The sequence below is a fragment of the Dendrobates tinctorius genome, unplaced genomic scaffold (assembly GCF_039654945.1).
Source record: "Dendrobates tinctorius isolate UK_male_01 unplaced genomic scaffold, ASM3965494v1 ptg000008l, whole genome shotgun sequence".
Classification (NCBI taxonomy): Eukaryota; Metazoa; Chordata; class Amphibia; order Anura; family Dendrobatidae; genus Dendrobates; species Dendrobates tinctorius.
This window is the reverse complement of record NW_027361676.1, coordinates 41,430,661-41,455,596: the sequence shown is the minus strand read 5'-3', so window position 1 is coordinate 41,455,596 and position 24,936 is coordinate 41,430,661. Positions and strand designations below refer to the sequence as shown.

At 42.6% G+C, this 24,936-nt stretch overlaps 1 protein-coding gene across 2 annotated transcripts in view; it reads left to right on the top strand.

Annotated features, from left to right (window-relative positions):
- The window catches only part of SH3RF1 (SH3 domain containing ring finger 1), a 209,932-nt gene that overhangs the window by 110,259 nt on the left and 74,737 nt on the right, over window positions 1-24,936 (top strand). For both annotated transcript variants that reach the window (XM_073577185.1, XM_073577179.1), the window contains exons 3-4: window positions 2,041-2,316; window positions 15,898-15,993. In XM_073577185.1, the coding sequence (XP_073433286.1) occupies window positions 2,041-2,316; window positions 15,898-15,993 (372 nt within the window). The remainder of the gene's footprint in view (window positions 1-2,040; window positions 2,317-15,897; window positions 15,994-24,936) is intronic.

Sequence of the window (24,936 nt, the reverse complement as noted above, 5' to 3'; positions counted from 1 at the left end):
TATAACTTAGGCATCTCTGTGAGGTTAACAGAGCTCGCCAGCGCACATCGGGTGACGTATAACCCGCGTGTGCTATACCGCCATCTAGCGCGTCTGCCATTATATAGCAGCAGTTTAACACCTCTGCACGGTGGACCCCAGGCGGCGAACACACTTTCTGTTATTTAATATTTAGTGCGTTCTGCCGTCCCTAACATTATACTAGCGCCAGGGTCTGGCTAGTAATGGCGGACCTGCAGCAGCTACAGCGGTACATTTGGCAGCTGGAGAGCAAGTTGGCGGCTATTGAGAGCTCCACCTCAGCTGCGAATGCTACAGTGGCTGCTGCTCAGGTAGTCACAGAAGCTGTCTCACGTGTGTCCACACACTCCTATGCCGACAATAACCCGCCTCCCGTTGCCCGATAAGTTTTCCGGTGACAGCACCGCCTGCAGGGGTTTCGCGAGTCAGTGCTCTATCCAGATGTGAACCCACTAGAAAATGTTTGGAAGAAGCTGAAACTTAATATTGCCCAGTTCCAGCCCCAAAACTTGAAAGATCTGGAGAAGATCTTTATGGAGGAATTGGCCAAAATTCATGCTGCAGTGTGCACACTTGGTCTAGAACTACAGGAAACAGCTGACCGCTGTAATTGCAAACAAAGGTTTCTGTACCAAGTATTAGGCTGCATTCACACGTTGCTGTTTTTCCACGTTTTCGCGGCGGTTTTTAATGCGCGATTTTGCCACGAAAATGCAAAAAAAACCAGCATCCCATGCAATCTTATGGGATTCCGCAATGCTGTGCTAATGCTGCGGATTTTCCAGTGGCGGAATCGCATCGCGGAAAAATACGCACCATGCTCATTAACTTGCGGAATCGCGGCGATTCCGCCCACATAGGAATGCATTGTTCTGCTTACTTTCCGCATGTGGCTGTGCCCACCATGCGAAAAGTAAGCAGAACATTTGCGGATGGTACCCACGGTCTGTAAAACATAGAATTAAAATAAAAAAATCGTCATATTCTCCCCTTCCGATGTCCCACGCAGCGTCACCAGGCTTCAGTGATGCTGCCGGCAGGTCCCGTTTCCTGTGATGCATTGCAGCAATGACCTTTGATAACGTTGCGGTCTCCCGACACCGTAGCGGTCTCGCGAGACTGCGACGTCATCAAAGGTCATTGCCGCAATGCATCACTGGGAATGGGACCTGCCGGCAGCATCGCGATGATCGGGAACGCTGCGCGGGACGTCGGAAGGTGAGAAAAACACGATTTTTTATTTTTTTATTTTTAACATTAGATCTTTTTACTACTGATGCTGCATAGGCAGCCTCAATAGTAAAAAGTTGGTCACACTTGTCAAACACTGTGTTTGACGAGTGTGACCAACCTGTCAATCAGTTTTCCAAGCGATGCTACAGATCACTTGGAAAACGCTAGCATTCTGCAAGCTAATTACGCTTGCAAATCGCTAGTTTTTCCACGGGAAAATCGTGGGAATTTAAAATGCGGTTTTCCGCGGAATGGAATTCCGGAATTCCCGCAGTAACTTCCGCGGGAGTTCCGCAACGTGTGCACTTAGCCTTAAGCTCTGCTTTTCTATTGTATCAAATACTTATTACATGCAATATAATGCAAATGTATTATATACAATGTGATTTTCTATTTTTTTTCAGATTCTGTCTCACAGTTGAAGTGTACCTACGATAAAAATTACAGCCCTCTCCATTCTTTGTAGGTGTGAAAACTTGCAAAATCGGCAGTGTATCAAATACTTATTTTCCCCACTGTATATAGATGTTACAAGTCATTATAATCCTGTCTGTGTTAATAATGAGATTGCTGAAAAGTGAATACTACAGAATTGAAAGTGTCAGATTATTATAAGGCTGATTGGCCAAAGTGAAAACTGCAAGATTTCAGGATTATTTTATCTTTTTTTTAATAAAGCAAAATTGTCTAAAATGAGAAATCTGATTTATACAAAATGAATTTTTGGGGGTGATTGATGTAAATTGGAAAAATGCTCTTAATAATGATAGGTATTTTTGTTTTCAGGGTGTACCTCAGTTACCATGTGCCAAAGCTTTGTACAACTACGAAGGCAAAGAACCAGGGGATCTAAAATTCAACAAAGGTGACATCATTGTCCTTCGCCGACAGGTTGATGAAAATTGGTACCATGGAGAAATTAATGGAGTCCATGGCTTCTTCCCAACCAACTTTGTGCAGATTATAAAGCCTTTACCTCAACCTCCGCCTCAATGTAAAGCACTTTACGACTTTGAAGTGAAAGACAAGGAAGCTGACAAGGACTGCTTACCCTTTTCAAAGGTAAGAAAAGTTGGATAACCGAATAACCAATCGCTAGAAAATAGTGATGGTTCACGAACTTCTAGTAAAGTCATTCAGATCTAATTCAAGTAATGTGAGCTTAGAATTGATAGACAAAACATACTGTATATTGACAGGCAATGTATTCTGTAGGCACTACATAGTTATTTGAGGTTGGACACTTTATAATTATTTTTACAAATGTCAAGAATCCTGTTGACAGGTCAATTTTACTGCAAAATTAATGCTGTAAAAATGAAACTCAAAAGCAATAGTAGAATTGCGTATTTTTCTTCATTATTTCACCTAAAGTGGATTTTTTTCGCCATTCCCCATTACCTTATTTGGTAAAATGAATGAGGTAATTGAAAATTTCAACTCGTCCCACAAAAAACAAGCTCTCATACGGCTATGCTGATGGAAAAATAACAAAAGTTATGAAAACTCTTTGAAAAAGATAAAGGAAAAAATAAAAATGCAAAAATTAAAATCTACTGCGTCTTTAAGGGGTTAATCTAATTAGTAATATAAGATTATTACGTGATCTATGCCAATGTTCTCATTTGCAAAGTGGTACCCCAGTAGAATTGACAGCACAGTGGTCCCCTTTTACAACATGAAGTAGCATGTGACAAGTGCCGTTCATCAGCGTCTTCCCTTGAGTAACACAGATTTAGGAACAACAAGGTCGTGCACAGAACTGTGTACACTGTTATTCAACCTTGGCTCCTGATGGATGGGTCGGATCACATGCCCCAGATTAGAAAATTGTGAAAAATGAGGATGAATGAACTCATGGAGATCAACATCCAACACTACGGAGACACCATCACATGTTTCTCAACGCAGTGATTCTAGAGCAAAGCCCCCATCCCTTATGGGAAATATGTAAAAACATGCAAAACACAAGCCGCGGAGACACCATCACATGTTTCTCAACGCAAGCAATGACTAGCCAGGTCTTTCCCCGGGAAGAGCTGTGTACACTGTTATTCAACTCAGGCTCCTGATGGATGGGTCGGCTCACATGCCCCAGATTAGAAAATGGCCAAATCATGGCATGGCACAACTGCTGGGTCTTAGGAGTGGGGCTGTTTTACTCTATAAAACTGCAAAAATTAAACAAGAAGGTGTTCTGAAGAGATTTTACATATGCCCTCTTATGGCACATATTATACAGTATAGCAAAAATATTTATAATCATTGGAAAACAGAAATGAAAAGAAATGAATTAATGAAATGGAAAAAAAACACTGCCGACACGCCATTGTCATAGCCAGATGATTATCAAAAGGACTACAACAAAATAGGGAACCCATCTGGCTATTTAGTATGCATTTTTATTGAAAAATAAGCTATAAATTTAAAGACATTTACCGTATTTTATGAAGGTAAAAAATCACAAACCTTATTTTTGTTGCCCAACGAACAAAATTATTTTGACTCACAAAAAATCATTAAAAAAATCATTAAAAAAGGGCCTGGTCATGTAGGAAAGCAGCACTCTGGTCATGTAGGATAGCAACACTCTGGTCATGTAGAATAGCAACACTCTGGTCATGTAGGATAGCAACACTCTGGTCATGTAGGATAGCATCACTCTGGTCATGTAGGATAGCATCACTCTGGTCATGTAGGATAGCAGCACTCTGGTCATGTAGGATAGCAGCACTCTGGTCATGTAGGATAGCAGCACTCTGGTCATGTAGGATAGCAGCACTCTGGTCATGTAGGATAGCAACACTCTGGTCATGTAGGATAGCAACACTCTGGTCATGTAGGATAGCAGCACTCTGGTCATGTAGGATAGCAGCACTCTGGTCATGTAGGATAGCAGCACTCTGGTCATGTAGGATAGCATCACTCTGGTCATGTAGGATAGCAGCACTCTGGTCATGTAGGATAGCAACACTCTGGTCATGTAGGAAAGCAGCACTCTGGTCATGTAGGATAGCAGCACTCTGGTCATGTAGGATAGCAGCATTCTGGTCATGTACAATAGCAACACTCTGGTCATGTAGGATAGCAACACTCTGGTCATGTAGGATAGCATCACTCTGGTCATGTAGGATAGCATCACTCTGGTCATGTAGGATAGCAGCACTCTGGTCATGTAGGATAGCAGCACTCTGGTCATGTAGGATAGCAGCACTCTGGTCATGTAGGATAGCAAAACTCTGGTCATGTGGGATAGCAGCACTCTGGTCATGTAGGATAGCAGCACTCTGGTCATGTAGGATAGCAGCGCCCTGGTCATGTGGGATAGCAGCACTCTGGTCATGTAGGATAGCATCACTCTAGTCATGTAGGATAGCAGCACTCTGGTCATGTAGGATAGCAGCACTCTGGTCATGTAGGATAGCAGCACTCTGGTCATGTAGGATAGCAGCACTCTGGTCATGTAGGATAGCAGCACTCTGGTCATGTAGAATAGCAACACTCTGGTCATGTAGGATAGCAACACTCTGGTCATGTAGGATAGCATCACTCTGGTCATGTAGGATAGCAGCACTCTGGTCATGTAGGATAGCAGCACTCTGGTCATGTAGGATAGCAGCACTCTGGTCATGTAGGATAGCAAAACTCTGGTCATGTGGGATAGCAGCACTCTGGTCATGTAGGATAGCAACACTCTGGTCATGTAGGATAGCAGCACTCTGGTCATGTAGGATAGCAACACTCTGGTCATGTAGGATAGCAGCACTCTGGTCATATAGGAAAGCAACTCTGTTTCTTAAGGAGTAATGCATTCCACCCTCTTTTTTAGTTTCAGTCTTATCATTTATGGCATATCCACAGAATATCACAGAATATATAAACGCTCAGGTCCCACCTCTTAGGCCCACACCTATGTCAAAGACAGGTCATCTCTTTCGACTAGCGCCTGTACTCCAGTATCGGGAAAGGTGGTTTCTTTCAGCTGTAGTCAGAACTCCCATAGCAGAGAGTGCCATATACTTGGCCAACTCTCCAGTCATTGCAGGTTAGGCATAAGTCAGAACGGGACCCCTCATTCTGGAGATAGGGTACCCTGTGGATATGCCATAAATGTCTGCCCACTCATGCCTCATCAAGCATTGAATAACAATCCAAACTATTTGCTGTTCTAATGATTAAAAAGGTTCTGTAGCTAAAAATGATTGTTGTTTAACGGCGATTCAAGATAGCTGAGCCACCCCCCTTCTACACTATCTCTGTCAATACATCAGCTGTGACAGAGAAGGGGGCTGGCTTAGCAATTTTGGATGGAGAAATAAAACCTCATGTAACTCAAAATCTGGACCAGATACCGGTAAGTTGAACTTTGTTTTTATCAGGTTACTTTCCACATCTTCTATCTTTAAACCGTTCTATCATGTAAAACTGTTGTCCCCTTTTAATCGTAGGAAACCCAGTGTAGATGTGTATGCAACATTTGAGGGTTTTAGTTAAATTTGAAATGTTTTGTTGGAAAAATGGGCCCATGGTGGTCTAAAAAAATACACTCATACTTCCCTAGGGGACCCTCAAAGTTTTTCTGGATTTCTTCCCAGCTATTGATTGGCTGCAGGGGTCACATCTGAACTATCTCTTTTGGCTTGGATGCCACCATGCAGGTGTGGCCACTGACTTAGGGGTCATGTGCCGCACCCTCAAGAAACTGGGAAATCTGTGGGGGACTGATGGACTGTAGTACTAAGGAATGGTGACTATACAGTATGTCTTTTTTTTAGTTTTCATACCTCCATGGGCTCATTAGTAAAAAAAAAAACGTAGTGTACAGCCCCTCTAACATATAGGAAAGACATTAATGCAAAGAAACAGCTGATGACTGGAACACTGGAGTGTATTAATGCCCATGTGGGGCATCCTTTCACATTGGTGGTCATAAATGATCCATTAAGGCTCAGAATAATCACAGATTAGTGAAGAGTTTGGTGAACCTAGAATAACCTCTGCCCAGCAGGGGAGAGCAGTGTTTTCGGGCACTGTTTCTGTGCTTGATTCTGCTCTTTCAGGATTTGCTCTTGCTTTATACGTAGAGGTTTGTATTGTAGTGCTGGCTGTGCAGGTGGTAGGGCCTTCCTATTCTCAGTCTCCACCAACTTCATTTGACTTTCATTGATGCGGATTGCTGATTGTTTTCATGCCACCTGGTTGACTTGTGATGAATGAGCTGAATGTGATCAGACAATCTGGGCTGAACACAGTACAACAGCTGTATAGTAGTTTTGTTCCGTCATCTTAGATGTCCCACAGTGGAAATTTACATCTATCCGCAGGTGATAAACATCGGACTGTTGGGATCCCCACGATCACTTGATCTTAGATCGTAGATCCAAGCCCAATAGTCCACACGAGTGCAGTCCACAGTTTGGCTTTTAAATACAGTAGCAGTCAAGGATGAGTCGGTCCACTTCATTCAGTCTCTTTTTGGCTTTAGCGGAAATACTCCTTTAATCTGGTTGTGCAGGTACATCATATTGATGACCTATCCACCGAGTAGTTCATTAATATGATTGGTGGGGGTCCATGTCTATGACCCCTAACAATCAGCTGATACTTGCTCTGGCAGCGGCCAGATATAAACACTTTCAACAGAGCTGTAAAGCGCTGCTCCATTCCATGTGTAGTTGCCGCTGATGGGTACTGCAGAACAGTATAGAATAGGAGCATTCTGCAAATTGAATAGAGCTTCACTTTTCCAGAGACAATGACAACAGATTGGTGGGGTGCCAGGTGTTGGATCCCCATTGATTTCATGTTGGTGTGACCAGACAACCCCTTTAAGTCCTAAAACTTTTATTCACATAGCCTAATGTCAGGAAGGAGGAGATAAAATAAAATATTAGTTATTTATTGATTTGCTTGTTTTGTTACTTTTGTTCCTCTTTGTATTTTTGTGTTGCACTGTGAAATAGAATAGCAGTTTGCTTGTTTTTTTGTAATTTTATGTTTTCTTGAAGAGGTTAATCTCTTGGGTAGACTTGATCTTAGTGAAGTGACAGGAGGAAATTTTACATTCTGGGTCACCTCGAGCTATGCCACAGGGAATAGGAATTTCTGGTACACCTCAGCCCACCAGAAATGGCAATTGCTACAGTGATGGATGAGAGCGAACAATTGTCTCTTAGGACTGCTCTTAGTAATTCTTCTAAATAACATGCAAGCGCACACAGTAGAGGAGAGAACAAGAACCCCTTAGGACAGCGATTTCAGTCTTTTTGATGCTGGGACACACCTGCTGACGCGCCTTTCATGTGTTATTTTTCACTTTACAGTAACATGAAAAATAGATGCTAATACACCATTTATTCCAAGCACAATGCAAGCACGTACAAGTTACTTCTTGGCTGGATATCCTAATTTTCAGTGAAATTATTGTTTGTAAGCCACCCACACAGCATTCATGTGAACTTCCTTTAGGACATTTTGCATATGGTAACTGAACTGTAACTCATTGTGTCTCACCATGACGCAGAAACGTGAATCCAAACTAGAACAGACACCATAAGAGAACATGTTTCAGGTCCTAAAAATCCTTCACTTATTGACTGTGGCGCTATAGAAATGTCTGCCTATTTATTCAGTTAGTTTTGGTGTGTTAGCGCATGGAAAGGCTTTGACCACTCTACGTTATGGGCCAACGTGAAGGACCACCTAAATGTCTACCAGGTGTTTATTCTCAGATCAATCTTATTACTTATGGTCATTCATGCATTAGATCAGTGGACTTGCTTAATCAGGTTGTCCGGTGTAAATCAATAAGTCTACAGTCACTTTGTGTGACTCCTGACTTCTGAATCCCCCAGCGCATGCACTGTGTGCTGCAGGGATGCTTTGGTTCCCGACCCAGGACTGGAGGGTATGTATGAGTTATACATACTCCCGTGCAGAGCCCGTCCAGTGGGCACAGCCTCGCTCCATACACTTATATTGAGCTCATCACCATTTTATTTGAGGACTGGATGGGCCCATATGAACGGGAGTCAATGGACTTAGGGACCATTCATATTGAGGTACACTGTAAAGTGGTTGGATGGTTCTTACGCTTTTTGATAAAAAATGTTAACTAAGTGCATGTTTTTTGCTTAGATAGCAATAATGGAGTCAATGTATTCATTATATGCAGTGTATCAATGCAGGGTATAGTTATATCTCATCACTGATGGACACTGATCAAAAAGGGTCCCTGTGCAAGAACATTATATGGGCCCTTTTCAGCCCAATAGCTCATCATAATGCACAATTCCACCTGCTTGGGAAGTGGAAGAGAGCCAACGCCTACTTAACTTTCGTTCCCCTGTGCGGGCTCCGTTCGGGCCCCTCAGTTGGCGTCTCATTTTCCAGGCACGTTAGATGTGTATGTTGGGAGTATTTCTTGAATTATGCCATGTGGTGGCATTCCTCGGCCATTCTATACATTTGTGCCCCTTTGCATAGGAGTTGCTTTTCGATACTTATATAGGCCAAGTGTGTTGTATAAGGACTCTGACCGTATGATACGCTAAGTGCGAGGTGGCCTATGGGGCATGCTGGAGGATATACAAAAATAACAAGATGTGAACAGAGCCTTACCATCACTCCGCACGTAGGTGACTACACGAGACTAGACTTTCACAGTGCAGTAAAATCTATTGCCTGTCACATATGGAAATAAATTAAGTCATATTCTTGCATTAAGAAAGATACATGTAAAATAAGGTGTTGTCATGGTAGGAAGGATGAAGAATAGCTGTGGACGTCTGCACGGATTATTCCCTCTGGACACACAAATCCAGATTTATTAGGTGATCATTGGATTTTGTCTGGCTTGGATATAGTCGTATTTGGGTTAGGTGCACGCTTGTAAGTGTAGGCAAACACTTGTGTAAAAGATACAGCTTTTCATGTTCTTCCAACTTGGAATGCCAAAGCAAACAGGTTTTTGTTGGCTTGTGGCAAAGTAAAAACACATTCTGGAAAATACGCATCAGTAAATCCATAAAGCCTTTAGCAATACCTCATATGCCGCGACTTGGAACGCTTTCTTTCTTAGCCAACGTAGACTCCTCGGGGGGAACCTGTTATTATGTGACAACCTGAGTACTGGAGAGCGGGAACGGAGACCATCTGAGTGACACAAGACGGGGGATTAGTCATTTTGTGACTGCCACACAAGCTAGGCTGAAGCCACAGCTTTTCTTTTACTGACTCATCTCCACATGGAATTCTTCTCAATTACATTTCATCAATATCTTGGCTTTATTTATTACATAGCGCTGACATATTCCACATTGCTGTACAGACATGTCACAAATCCTCTCTTCCATTTACATAATGTATGTCTACTCACGTCCTCACCTTCTAGAGGACTAGATCCTCCATTCCTCCTCTTCATGGGGGGATGGGATTATTCATATACACCCTTGTGACTCTAAAATAAGCATCCATCGTCTGTAGTCGTATCTTTAGATAACTTATTTTATCTGGAAATGTATGATGGATTTTGTATTTGTTGATACATTTTTTACTAGTCAAACACATGTATCTGAGCAGTGCTGTCTGTGTGTGATTATCTAAGCTGATGTCTTGCAACCAGTCGCCATGTATCTTCCGTCCTGTCCATAGTCTCACCAGGCTCTGAGACAATGCACACTGTAAAAACCTCCCCAGAAAGTCCACCTTCTGGATCTGTAAATGTGAGGACTCCATACCGTTACCATGATGGTCCCCCTATTTCTACTGCCACCATAAAAGGCACACTACTCCGTTCCACAAGACATGGAGCTTTCTTTGTGCTAAGATGGGTTTAGTCGGCCCTAGGAGCTCTCATACTTGTAATTTAACAGAGGACAATAGTTCTCGGCTGCTCAGGGTCCTGCAAGAACAAACATGCTCTACTGTCCAGAGTTGTCTTTGCCTCTGGCTAGTTTAACATAGCAATATGCATGCAAAGCAAAAAGGTGGCAGTCCTGTCCGTCCCATGTCTCATGGCTGCAGTGCTCCTCTGATCTGTACAGTAGGCGTTTAGTCACTTTGGTGCCACAGGCACCTGAGCCATTAGGCAATTATGCTTGTAAAAGAACCTAATGTTATAGACCTACTGTATGTCAGGGTCGTCTTTTCGGCATTATGGACCCCTGGTCATGGTAATTCAGGTCTTTGTGATACATATTAGCCAGATGTTCACACTTTTTTATTTTGTGTATTAGAAGCGATGGTTGTCAATTCACTGAAGAAAGAAATCAGTCTTCCTCTCTGTGAATAACCCTCTGCCCGCTTTGTCAGTACTAAGAATAGAGAATAGGGAAGAAAGTTTCCATCTTGACCTTTTCCGTTTTACTGAGAGGTACCTCTTCTTCTGCTGATCCATCATTATCATATCTACTAAGACGCACACTTCATATTCGTTCCCGTTCTTCCCATCACTGTAATCTGTATCTGGACACATGCTCTCGGCTTTGAATTCATATTCACTAAATTTGCCTCTAGTTTCCTGAAAATAGGTTTTCATAGACTCATGAGATTTGTGGCAACAAGGATGTTCACATTGTCTGATTGCGGGGCCTTGCATGTTTTGTTCATTCTTTCTAGCAGTCATTCCAAAGAATTGTGAGAGATTGTCTCCAGGTTTTTTAATTTCTTTGCCCAATCCTTCTGCATTTTTCCTTGTATTCTCTTACTGTTCGTTGTCAAGTCACAGAGAATCCAGTGCATTTTTTGTTTTTCTCGAAACCTTCATACGGAGCATGAACAGTATGAAAATGAGCTGACCATCATGTGTCAGACATGCTGGACCACAACATCTTTTCCTAAGGATTATTTCATTACATTCTAGCGATGAGTACAACCAGCAAAAAATGAGTACAGACGCTGAACAAAGTCAGAGAATTTTTCAGGCTGTAGGCAACACTCTGCTTTTACTCCAAGCTCAAGCTGTGTCCAGCACAGGGGACATACATGGCAAACTCTTGTAGATTGTGAGCCCTCCCGGGCAGGGTCCGCTCTCCTTCTGTACCTGTTGTGGCCTGTGTTGTTTAAGATTACTGTACTTGTTTTTTATTATGTACACCCCTCCTCACATGTAAAGCGCCATGGAATAAATGGCGCTACAATAATAATAAATACTACTAATAACTCATTAAAGTGAACCTGTCGGCAGGACTGTACTCCGTAAACTATAGACAGTGTCAGGGTGGCACCGTTATACTGATGACAATAATACCTGGGGTGAAGAAATCCGTCTTGTGGTGGTTGTTTAATCTTTGTTTGCAGTTTTGAGTAAATGTGATTCTTGTGCTCCGGGGCAGGTCTTTTTTTTTGGTACTTTGGCTCATTGTAATTCTTGTGGGCTTAAATGACAGGTCACTGATCCTTCAGTGATCTGCCTCCTATTTTACATACTGCAGAGTTAATATTGTGGTGTTTTAAAAAAATTTAACTAAACAAAATGGCGGTGGTGCCTGCGCAGTAGCATCTATTGCTTGCCGCCGCCAGCGCCATTTTGCTGGAGTCAATTTATTTTTGGTCCAGGTCAGGTCACTGAGGTTCAGGGACCTGTCATTTAAGCTCACAAGGATGACAATGATCCAAAGTATCAAAAAAAGGTCACCCACAGGCCGCCCCGGAGCACGAGAATCTTATTAGCTGAAAACTACAAATACAGTTTAAACAACAACCACAAGAAGGATTTCATCAACCCAGGTATCATTTTAGTTAGTATAACGGCGCCAACCTGACCTTGCCTGTAGTTTACTTAGCAAAATCCTGATGACACATTTGCTTTAAGTTGACGAATCCGTGCTTGCAATCCAGTATATCATCTTGACATACAGCCATGGACGAAAGTGTTGGCACACTGTCCCATGTACCTTTTTTCTGTTTTTTTTGTTTTTTTTTGTGATGTTCCAATACACACAAATTGCAATAATTTCCTGGGAGAAATACTTCATTTTCTGGAACAATTTCTAGAGTGCCAACACTTTTGGCCATTACTGTATGTCAGTCCATGTTCTCTTTACTTCTATAATAGTGAATGAGTGACTGCCCCCAGTACGCTGTCTACTGTTTGCTTGCTTTCCATATGTTTGCTTTTGTGTAAACAGCTTATTGTAAGCGTGCTGATAATGCCATAATGATACAAAACAAATATTATCATGCTTCTCACTGGAGTTTGGCAGGCAATCTGCTTATTTGGGCTGCTGCTTATTTTCATTAAATCCACATCATAGTTCACTTAAGGAAAGGCAATGCTTCGAGGCCATGCGCCAGGCCGTGCATCGCAGTGTAATGTCAGATCACACTTATTTTATATCACATACCATTATTTGTGCCGATTAATTAGAATTTGGAGTGTAGCGTGGACAGACATCTACCCAAATGCTGCCTAAGCCTGTGGGCACTTATTGAGTATTTGCAGCAGATTTTTCTGCAGCAAAAAAACAAGAGCGTTGGCTGGAAAAATGCTGAATAAAATACACAGAATTCTGAGGCCTTTTTTACTTGGGTTTTTTCCCCATTCATTTGAATGATTGAAAACGCTGTAAAAAATGACAAAATAATTGGTTTGAAAAGATAAGGAAAAAATAAACAGCATGTGCATGCCATATCAGAATTGTCATTCCCTTGGAAAAATGTGGCTTAAGTGCAGCGTGTGAACAAGTCCTAAGGAGTGTTGCTTACCTAGTTTCATGTGTGGCATGAAAATGATAAGTCATAAAATTGGTTATAGCCTGACTGAAGGAATATAAGCTTTGGGGGCAATGGTATAAACTGAAGCCCAGTTTTTATTTATTTTTTCTCCTTTATGTAACGCTAAATGCCTTCTTGCTCCTGACCATGTCTCTGTAGGCTTTTTTTAATCTTCATTTGAGTCAAAAGACCATGAGCAGGACAACATCCTGGATAAGCACTTTCTGCATTTACTCCCGGGGCTAAAAGATATAATTTATCTACCAAATGATACAATATTTTACATTGACATGAATAACAGTTTTATTTTTATTATGAGACTTTATTACAGTCCCCTTTGTGAAAAATACGAAGAAGGAAGGGATTGTTATAAAATCTAGAGGTCATACTAAAGTCTACCAACCCCGGCCACCCTGGTGGTCCCTGGCAGGAGACACAATTACTTGGTTGCTGAACACAGGTTAGCTGGTCGGGACTTAATCCTACGAGAAGTGATGATTCACGTCCATGCGATCATCTGAGCCCTGAGGCCGCTGACTGGTGCCGGAGAAATGGCATGTCATCACTCTGGTGGGATGACATCCCGTCACCATTCTGGCTTAGTCAATAACACTTTGTTTGAAAAGCACTTTAAGGCGATATTTGATGTTAGGGAAACTCTTCATATTATAAAAATGTACTTCCAGGAAAATAGTTTTCAAAACTGATTTTGGCCACGTTCACATGTTCAGTATTTTGTCAGTATTTGTAAGCCAAAACCAGGAGTGGGTGATAATACAGAAGTGGTGACATGTCTCTACTCTACTTTTCCTCTGAATGTTCCACACCTGGTTTTGACTTACAAATATTGTTGTAAAATACTGACCAAATACTGAACGTGTGAACATGGCCTTAACTGAAGAGCCCTCTAATGTGATGAGTTGTTGCTTTTCTCATTATTAATCCCCAAGTCGCTGATAGTTTTAGTAGTATAAAATAAGAATCCAGAATGGATAGTATTATCATGTTAGCTGATTTGTTTTGCACCTTGGAGGCCTTGATTTATTCATGTATGAACCCAGGCAACCAACACATGACTATACAGGATGAAATCCAGCTGACAGTTGGACTACATTGGAACTTATTAGGGAGGTTTTGCAAATTGTGGTGTTCCGCACGGTGAATATTCTTTAGTTGACCCAGTTGGCGCAATTCACCCGTAACATCATGTTGTGTGCCCATGGCCAGCATCAGAATGTAGCAGCTTGGTAAGAAGTTTATATGCTTGGGCGGTGCCTGCTATACTCTACCAACCACGTTCTGGTGCTGGACTATATGTAACAAGGTGCTGATAATGCAGCCATACAGATCTAACAGTCATTGAGGAAATGGTGACACGAGAGTAGATATTTGTCACAAAGTGATAGATTTAGATTTTTCCCTTTATAGAATCATTTGTTTATTGAGAAATATTGTTGTATTGCTCTATATTTTGTCTTCTAAGAATATTATCAAGTGCTATGATCATAATGAGCTAAACCTTCTAAAAATCAAAAAGTATCCTTAATCCCTTCAGTTAGAACGGCTCAGTTTTAGTACGGTAGGCAGTGGCGGGCACAGACAGAACAGGGCCCCTGTGCAAGGACAATATATGAGCCCTTTGCTATCCAATATCATCATAATGCACAATTTCACTGGCTTTGGAAGTGGATGTGAGCCTCCTTAACTCTTTGGTCACAGATTGCACCTATGATATGTCCGCTCTTGACGGGAGACCTAGAATTTCCGATATATCTAGACCTTAATGGTAAATTCACATGGTGCATAATTAGAAAGCATTTTCAGATCTGAGTTGTGTGTTGAAAATCTGCAGTGTAACAGAGTAGTATAGAGCCAACTAAGTGAATGAAATCATAACAAATCCGATCTATTCATTGAACTTTTTTTTTGCACAAATTGACACGAGGTGCGGATGATAAAATCTGCCGCTTTGCAGTTTTTTTTTTTGAGGAACATGACGTAGTATGTATTTTTACTTTTGCAATGGAAAGGGTGAAATCTGCATCAAATTTGAAACAAACTCAGCATTTAACACAGACGGATGTTTCTGCATAAAATCCCCACTAAATCAGTAACATTTCAACTTGGCTAAGAGGTTTGTCCAAACTTTCAGAAATCCCCGGTCTGATGAGCTTTGCGATGAAAATAACAGACAGATATTCAACCTAAAAGGCCTCATTTATCAAAATTGTGAAACAGTTTAATGGTTCTGCTATGCTTTCTTAATCTACTTTGAAGAAATTAAAGCTGAGCTTTGGTGGCTTGCTATTGATGACAAAAGCAAATTTTGATTTGCCCAAAGTAATGGAGGATGGATGCGGCAGCCATCATGTTGACGACTGCTACTTCAGTATATTCGGAGATATAATAGCCCATTTTGTTTTTTACAGTGAAGTTATCTTGCTTTATTTGCATGAGTTTATGCTTTTTTGTTTTATCGTATTTTATTAGTATGGTTCAATAAATACTTCACAGTGTAAGGCATTGAGAAATTTCTGCAGACGGGCTGTACACATAGGAGCAGGTGGCATTTGCCACATTTCTGTTGGGAATGGGTAATTTATGTGCAGAGTAAGACTAAGTCATTCTCTAGGCTTGACTTGGTGACTACAGGTTTTCCTTCCTAAGAAAGAGATTTGTGAGCAGATTTGCGCTTTCTACACTTTTTACAGAAGGCGAATTTCAATGCCTGAAAAAAAGGTGGATTCCCAACTGTAAGAAACCTAAGACCAGTGGAGCTAGAGAAATCCGGGACTGGAGCACATGTGAACCTCATTATAGGTGTACGGATTACCGATAACTCACACGTCCACCACTGTACGGCTCCCGGGTGGGTTCATGTGGATCGCAATGTGACAAATTCTGAGATCATTTTCTCTGTCTCTACAGGACGACATTCTCACGGTGATCCGCAGAGTGGATGAGAACTGGGCAGAAGGAATGCTGGGGGACAAAATCGGAATATTCCCAATTTCCTACGTGGAAGTAAGTAATACACTCAGGATAGTAGAAAAATGTGCTGGTTTCTAGGAATGAATCATGATTCCTGTGTTCACATAACCCCAGATCAGGACCATTTATGATTTTCTATGTACGTACATCTTCCAGGCCGATTAGTTTTGACTCCATTAATAAAGCGCATGTGGTGTCTTGTCTGCATCACTCATAGAATATTCTGAAGTCATTACTAGTCCACGGTTACCACAATTATCATCGAGAATGAATTCCTCCACAATGTCATCGGGAAGGTATGTTAGCTCAGGCTCGCTTTGTTTTTTCAGGTCTGCGAAGTGCTCTCTTTTCTGTGGCTGATGTATAAAGACATATTTTCCTCACAAGTCACCATACTGGCAGGTTTCAGGAGAAGCACAGATGATTCTGTGGTATTTGTGCTACATCCATGGATATGTCTGCACCAGAGATCCCATACTTTGCTTGAATATTTCCTAAATTAGTCATGGTGGAAGGAAATAAGAACAATTTGTAGATTATTAACCCCCTAAACCTCTGGCATATGACTCACTATATTTTATGTTCTAACTTGTTTTCTATCTTAATTTCTATCTTTTGTGTTGCCTGAGTAGTAATAGCTAAAACTCCATGTGTGACATGGAGAGACAGCGCGCCTCTTTTATGAAAACTGGCTTTGTTGCCCACAGCAGCCAATCAGAGCTCAGCTTTCAATTTGTAAACTGCTCAGGAAAAAAGAGAGCTGTATTGTAATTGGTTGCTATTTTGGTAAATGAGGTATTCTGTCAGACAGGCCTCTTTAACTGCTTAACGCTCTATGTCTTACATTTTAATTGCAGGTGGTGTATCGAGCAGGCTCAGGAGCTGAGCCTTCTTCATATGCGGCAAATGCTGGTTTTGTTACATAGCCAACATCTGTATTTAGCAGCACTAAAAGCTTTTTCTGATCTCTGCTGTTTACCACTTACATGCATTTACATGCCATTGTGAATTAGTGATTACCGCACTTAAATGTCGTGATTGCCGATGCACTTGTTCACTGGTTCTGTTCAGCCCCCATGTGACATGATCAATTTAAGCCCATGGAGCACAGTGGCAGCTGGAGGCCTTCTGAAGTCTCCATTGGCTGCCATTTTAGTCATCCTGTGAAACTCAGGCATAGGGCTCGCTCACACGAGTGTATAAATCAGACAAGTGCAAAGTGAGTAAAACATCGCATTGCTCTCTGACCAATGTTATTCAATGAGTCAGTGCTGATCTATGAGTTTTTCTTCAGCTCTAATCGGACTGACGAAAAAAAATTGGAGAATACTTTGTCTGCGTATATCGGACGAGACTCGCCGAAGTCTATAGATGAGAGGAAAAATATTGGACAGCACATGGACCATGCGTATGCCGCATGATTTTTACGCCCACATCTCAAAGGAAACTCAGCCGAGTACAGTAAATTCAGGGCCAGAACCCTCGGAATAGATAGATTGAATAGATATCCTGTAGATATATAATTTCACAAGCACCTATAAATAACAAACTTTTGCCTTATTTAACCTATTAAAAAAAATGAATAATTTAAAATAAAATGACTCAGGATCCCCCTTATTTTTGATAAAGATAAAGCAGACAGCTGTAGGCTTGTATTATCAGACTAGTATTGAGCTCTTCCCAGCATAAAAATAAAAGTCCGCAGCCACCCCAGAATTGGTGTGTCACATTAGATGCGCCAATTCTGGCGCTTTGCCCCACTCTTCCCGATTGCCTCGGTGCGGTGGCAATCGGGGTAATGGTAGTTGGAGTTGATGACAACTGTGATTTGTAGTACAGAAATGGATACCTGAAAAACATAAAAAGACAGAAATAAAAGCAAGAGACTGTCCATTATTCACCAATTTATTACAAAAAATGCTCCACGAAGCTCCAATGTAATCCATGTTCCCCAAAACTGGCTCCAGCAACTGTGAATAGCAGTAGAGTGTAAGCTATACACAGGCGCAGGGTACTGACGACATCTTAGAGATCTGACCACAGATCTTCTGTGGATGTAGGCTCGTGTAAATCTTTCTGTCTCTTCATGTAATCCCAAACAGACTCAATGATGTTGAGCTCAAGGCTCTATGGAGCCATGCCATCATTTCCAGGACTCTGTTTTTCCATGACAATGGCTACATATTTGAGATCCTTGTCCTGCTGCAGAGTACGTTTGTAGTCAGTCAAACACTTCTCAGATGGTATTGCATTATGTACTGTATAAATATCTGCCTGTATTTATCAGCATTGAGGACACCATTAATCCTGATCAAATTGCCAACTACAATTGCTAAAATTCAGCCCCAGACATGTATGGAAACCCACCATGTTTCCCTGCTGCCTGCAGACACTCGTTATTGTACTGCACTCCTGTCCTCCGGCAAACATACTGACTTCTGTTACACCAAAAGAATTTCATATTTTGACTCATCACTCCAGTGCAACTGCTGCCATATTTCTCGTACCAATGCTAGTTGAGTCACTTGACCTTTCTTTCCTTCCCGAAGGTTTGGTTTTTGGCCTCAATTCTTCCATGAATTATGGCCAAACATCTCTGAACAGTAGATGGGCGCAGCTGGGTCCCACTGGTTACTTCCAGTTCCGAGATGATGGCACTGCAGGACATTTTGTGATTTTGAAGGGAAGTAAGCATTTGTCTTTCATCTATTGCACTAAGTTTCCTTGGCCATCCACTTTGTCCACAATGTTGACCTTTTCTTGATGTCCTCAATGCTGAAAAATGTAGACAGATGCTTATCCATCATGTAATACCATCAGCAAGGCGTCTCATTGGCTCTAATTTATTCTGCAGCGGAACAACAACCCCAAACCTACAGCCAATGTCATTACATAGTAAAATAGTAACATAGTTAGTAAGGCCGAAACAAGACATTAGTCCATCCAGTTCAGCCTATAAAATTCTGTCAGAATAAATCCCCAGATCTACGTCCTTCTAAAGAACCATAACTGTAAGATACAATATTGTTACGCTCCAGGAAGACATCCAGGCCTCTCTTGAACCCTTTGACTGAATTCGCCATCACCACCTCCTCAGGCAGGGAATTCCAGATTCTCACTGCCCTAACAGTAAAGAATCCTCTTCTATGTTGGTAGAGAAACCTTTTCTCTTCCAGACGCAGAGAATGCCCCCTTGTGACCGTCACCTTCCTTTGTATAAACAGATCCTTGGAGAGATATTTGTATTGTCCCCTTATATACTTATACATGGTTATTAGATCGCCCCTCAGTCGTCTTTTTTCTAGACTAAATAATCCTAATTTTGCTAATCTCACTGGGTATTGTAGTTCCCCCATCCCCTTTATTAATTTTGTTGCCCTCCTTTGTACCCACTCTAGTTCCATTATATCCTTCTTGAGCATCGGTGCCCAAAACTGTACACAGTACTCCATGTGCGGTCTAACCAGAGATTTGTATAGAGGCAGTATAATGCTCTCATCATGTGTATCCAGACCTCTTTTAATGCACCCCATGATCCTGTTTGCCTTGGCAGCCGCTGCCTGGCACTGGCTGCTCCAGGTACGTATCATTAACTAGGATCCCCAAGTCCTTCTCCATGTCAGATTTACCCAGTGGTTTACCGTTCAGTGTGTAATGGTAATATTGATTCCTTCTTCCCATGTGTATAACCTTACATTTATCATTGTTAAACTGCATCTGCCACCTTTCGACCCAAGTTCCCAACTTATCCAGATCCATCTGTAGCAGAATACTATCTTCTCTTGTATTGACTGCTTTACATAGTTTTGTATCATCTGCAAATATCGATATTTTACTGTGCAAACCTTCTACCAGATCATTAAGAACTATCTTCAGCGTAAAGAAGAACAAGGTGTCAATATCTTCAAGTCTTGAAAAAGACCAATTGTGGTCGAAAAGTTGTATGTCTTTTTAATGGCAGAATAAACTTTTGTACATTTTTTCACCCGGATTGGATGCTGCTCCTCTATGTTATTTCTCTGGATTTTTTATGTCCAATTGGGTCCTTGGACTGGGAGTGTGCATCTCTTTCATTCTGAATGTGCTGTCGGCTGCTTTCTTTTGTGGCTAATATCTTCAAGTCTGTCTGGGATTACATGATCTGTGGTTAATGATGTTTGCAACAACCTCCCTGCTGAATTCCTTCAAAAACTGTATGCAAGTACCTAGAAGTAATGTTGTATTATAAAGATAAAGGGCGGTCACACAAAATATTGAATTGATTTAGATTTAGGGTTTTTTTTATTCACTTTGCATTTTGTTGATTGATAAAATATAAACTATGAACTCTTCTATTGTTGAAAGTATTCTTACTTTGCAGCATTAAAACTGCCTAAAACTTTCACACAGTTTTGTATGTCAGAAATATTCCTTAAATGTTATATCAAACATAACCATAGGCCCAAAAGAGATCCCTTCTGGCCAGTGGCATAGCGCCAATAACAGCAGGCCACGTGACACCACACGCTCAGGAGACTGAAGCATCGGATGGAATGAAGATTCAGACGATGCATAGTTGAAGATTCAGACGATGGAGCAGGGTCCTGTGAAGCTGGTGACATCTTGGCACCATGTACTGACACCCCTTCTGATGGAGCCCCATCTTCATCAGCTGCAGGAACATCTGTTTCTGCAGCTGATGAACCATTGGGTTCCTCAGAAGCTAGTGGCCAAAAAAATCCTGCCTTTCCGGGGTCTGAAGAGCAAACCAAAAAAAAAAAAAAAAAGAAACACCAGGACACCACCTTGAAGGCAACATCTGAAACGCTAGATTTAATTAGAAAAATGACCACTGAGGGCGAGTTTGATTTCTTTGGGATGGCAATAGCCCGTAAAACTAGAGCACTGACACCGGAGAGGCAGTCTATCGTAATGACCATGGTGCAGATGTCTCTAACTGCTTTGCAGGACCCTGCTCCCATTGCTCCCTATAACAATATCTTAATGGGCGTTTTTGGCCTGTTCCGTCCAACACCACCCACCCAACAGCAGCGACCAGTGGAGTACAGGCCACCAATGAACCACCCAAATTACTATAACCAGTCTGACTCTGGCAGCTCCCAGGCAAACTATCCCTATACCCCGGAGTACCAGTATCTGCCATAATTTGTCAGTGGTCACCATAGTATTTTTTACACAAAGTACTTGTTCTCACCCACAAAGCTCTCCACGGTGCGGCACCCCCCTACATCTCCTCCCTCATTTCTGTCTATCGGCCTAGCTGACCGCTACGCTCTGCAAACGACTTTCGACTAACCTCTGCACTAATCCGTACCTCCCACTCCTGACTCCCAAGACTTCTCCCGTGCTGCTCCTATCCTCTGGAATGCTCTACCCCAAGAAATTAGGACTAACCACAATTTTCATAGTTTTAGGCGCTCCCTCAAAACACATTTGTTCAGAGCAGCTGATCACGTTCACTAATCAAAGTCATTCTATGTGCAAGTGTGCGTGTATAGCCCATTCACTATCTCCATCCATCCTTCACTCCCTCAATATGGCTGGACCTTCATTGTAAATATACAATTGTAAATACACACCTGTACTTTGTATCTCCCTCACCTCATGGTAGATTGTAAGCTCTCACAAGCAGGGTCGTCTTATTTCGTCTTATTTTGCTTTAATTATTGTATTATTAACGTTGTTACTTATGACTTGTGTTTTAAAACTGTAAAGCGCTGCGGAATATGTTGGCGCTATATAAATAAAGATTATTATTATTATTAATGAGGAATGGTGAGTATTGTATTTATTTATATTTTTAAATCAGTGACTGGTGGCCATAATAGTATGGAGGACCATGGAGAGTGCATTATATTGTATGGAGGACCATGGAGAGTGCATTATATTGTATGGAGGACCTTGGGGAGTGCATGATATTGTATTGAGGACCATGGGGAGTGAATTATATTGTATGGAGGACCATGGGTAGTGCGTTATATTGTATGGAGGACCTTGGGGAGTGCATGATATTGTATTGAGGACCATGGGGAGTGAATTATATTGTATGGAGGACCATTGGGAGTGCATTATATTTTATGGAGAACCATGGGTAGTGCATTATATTGTATTGTTAGGATTTACCCTAACTTCCATAAGGAGATCCCTTTAAGAGAGGCCTGGGGTCAATACCAAAGCGCAGAGAGGATTTGACCTCACTTCCATACCGGGGATCCCTTTAAGAGAGACTGGGATCAGAACCAGAGTGCTGAGTGGATTTGCCGTGACTTGCATACCAATGATCCCTTTAATAGAACCCTGGGGTCAGAATCAGAGCATTGAGGGATTTGCCCTAACTTCCATACAGGAGATCCCTTTAAGAGAGCCTGGGGTCAGAACCAAAGCGCTGGATAGATTTGCCCTGACTTCCATACCAGAGATTCCTTTAAGAAAGGCCTGGGGTCAGTACCAAAGCGCAGAATGGATTTGCCCTAACTTCCATACCAATGATCCCTTTAAGAGACCCTGCGGTCACAACCACAGAGCTGAGTGGAATGGTCCTAACTTCCATACCAGGGATCCCTTTAAGAGAGAAGATATGCCTACGTGATGGAGGATGTGTGATGGGGATATGGGCAGGAAGAGGGGGATTCATTTCTGTCATGTGCTCTCTGCTCCTTTCAGGGGGGCAGACAATGACTGGGAGCTTATGTTCCCGGGGATGCTAGATTTCTCCCACCATGTCAGTGTCTGCTGAGGTGTTGTCAACTGGAAAAACTTGCTCATAGCAACCAATCACAGCTCAGCTACTTTTAACCAGCTCTGGTGAAATGAGAGATGCTTAGTGATTGGTTGCAAGGAAAACTGTTGCTCATAGCAACCAATCACAGCTCAGCTTCTTTTGAACAGCTCTGGTAAAATGAAAGATGCTTCGTGATTGGTTGGTGATATACACACACATACATACATACATACATACATACATTCACTTTTATATATAGAGAGATATATACTGTGTATATATATATGTATATATATATATTGTAGGGATTCGACTCGCTTAGGTGCAGCGGGAGACAAACATGAGGCACGTTCCTTTAAAATTTCACCAGGTTTATTACTCCATAAACCATAGACAGCATAACACTGAAATGTAACCTTCACTTCAGGCAAAGGAACAGAAATGTCCGTGGCTTCAGACTCGGACTGAGAGTCTCAGCACATGCTGGGAGCTGTAGTCCTCCCCATATACACTCTCTGTAGTGTCCCACCTGGACACATGGAAGTCTGTCCACACTCAGACAGACTCCCTCCACACTCTCTCACATGTGCCAAACACCTCAATTACATAGCCCTGTAACCACACCCACAGGTGATCACATGGCTATGACATCACTAAAGGTTGTATAGACACACACAGGCTTCCCTGACACAGTGTAACAGAAAGATCAGCAGTACCTCTGCTGATCAATACACCCTGGAGCCTGCATCCCAAGGCCACCCACCTTGAGACCCATAATGGTCATTTAGGACCCTGCTCCTGTTACCACACTGAATGTGCCTGTACACCCGTCCTGGGACACCCACACAGCGCCCCCTAGCTGACATAGTGGTAACTACACCACATACCTCCCCCCTCTGTTCAAACTTGTGGGGTTGAACACATGACATCACCCAGGGATCTTGAGACCTGGCACCCATGTCACCTTGCCCTACCAGTCGGGAGGACCATCTCCGTCTGTTTCGGTAGTCATACTGCATATTTACGTTAGGCCTCCCCTGCCCCCAGCGGTCAGTATCTCGGCCTTGGGCTTTGGCCTTCCCGTCAACGTCCGTCAGTGTGACCAGACACTCTTTAGTCTCCACATGTCTGCAGTGTGCTTCATCACGCGACCTTTCTCTCACTGGCTGGCTCTCCCAGTTCGCACGGTCATGAGTCCCACGTCCAGCTGGGCCAACTGGCTGGTCTGAGTCTGACCCTCTGTCGCTATGTCCACCACCGAGTCTCGTGCCTATGTTACTAAGATTAGAACGGCCACTTGCGGACTCTCGACGTTCTTGCCTTCGACTACCTGTCCTTTCATTCCTTGGAGGATCCCTTCGGGTCCTTACACCTTGGGTTGGAGGGGGACGCCACCTGACGTTCTCTATCTGCTCATTCATCTGCAGTCGATCCTGTCTTAGCTGCTCAATCTCCTTCAGGTACGCTACCCGATATTCCAGGAGCATGCGAAGCTTCCCAATGCTTTCCACCGAACCAACCACAATGACAGGAACCATGTCATCTTCAATAACGACTTGGATTTCACCAGCAGGTGGGATCCTCACTCTCTTCACACAGGATCGATTCACCATCTCCTGCATCACCTTTCCAAGTCTGCCAACGACTTTCCCCACCAGATTTCTGGGTACCGGAATTATGTCTTCCACAAAGCCCAGCCGACTTTGTGCTTCCCTTGCAAGCTCCAGACGTCGAGCGGCTTTCCTATTACGCTCCACGAGCATCTGTTTCGTGCGGAGACATTGTAGGTGCATCTCCTTCAGGACAGCCACCCTTCTCTCTGTGTCTTCCGTTTCTGCCAGTATCACCAACTGGTCTGTTTCTGGTGCCCAGCTCACCCTATAGGCCTTTACTGCCTTTTTAAAGGTCTCATGCACACCTTCGCTGGCACACGCTTCTCGCACGTCTTCGGGTACCTCCATCACGCACTTGAAGGTCATGGACTTGCTCTCATCCTGGACAGATGGCTCTGGGTTCCCCACGGACACTTCCCTCAAGGTATCTGCCAAGACCGGGTGACTGTCTTGTGCAGCTCTTGGCTCACCATCTTCCTGAGATTTACAGTCTTCAGGACCCTTTTCCAAGATGGGCTTTGGCAGTTCTGCCTTGCTATCAGTCGGGCAAGGCCGCTGTACGTCTTCGCCCCTCCACTTCTCCTGCAGAAGACCTTTTACTACTCCACTGAGTTCTTGCAGAACTTTATCTTTCTCCTCTGC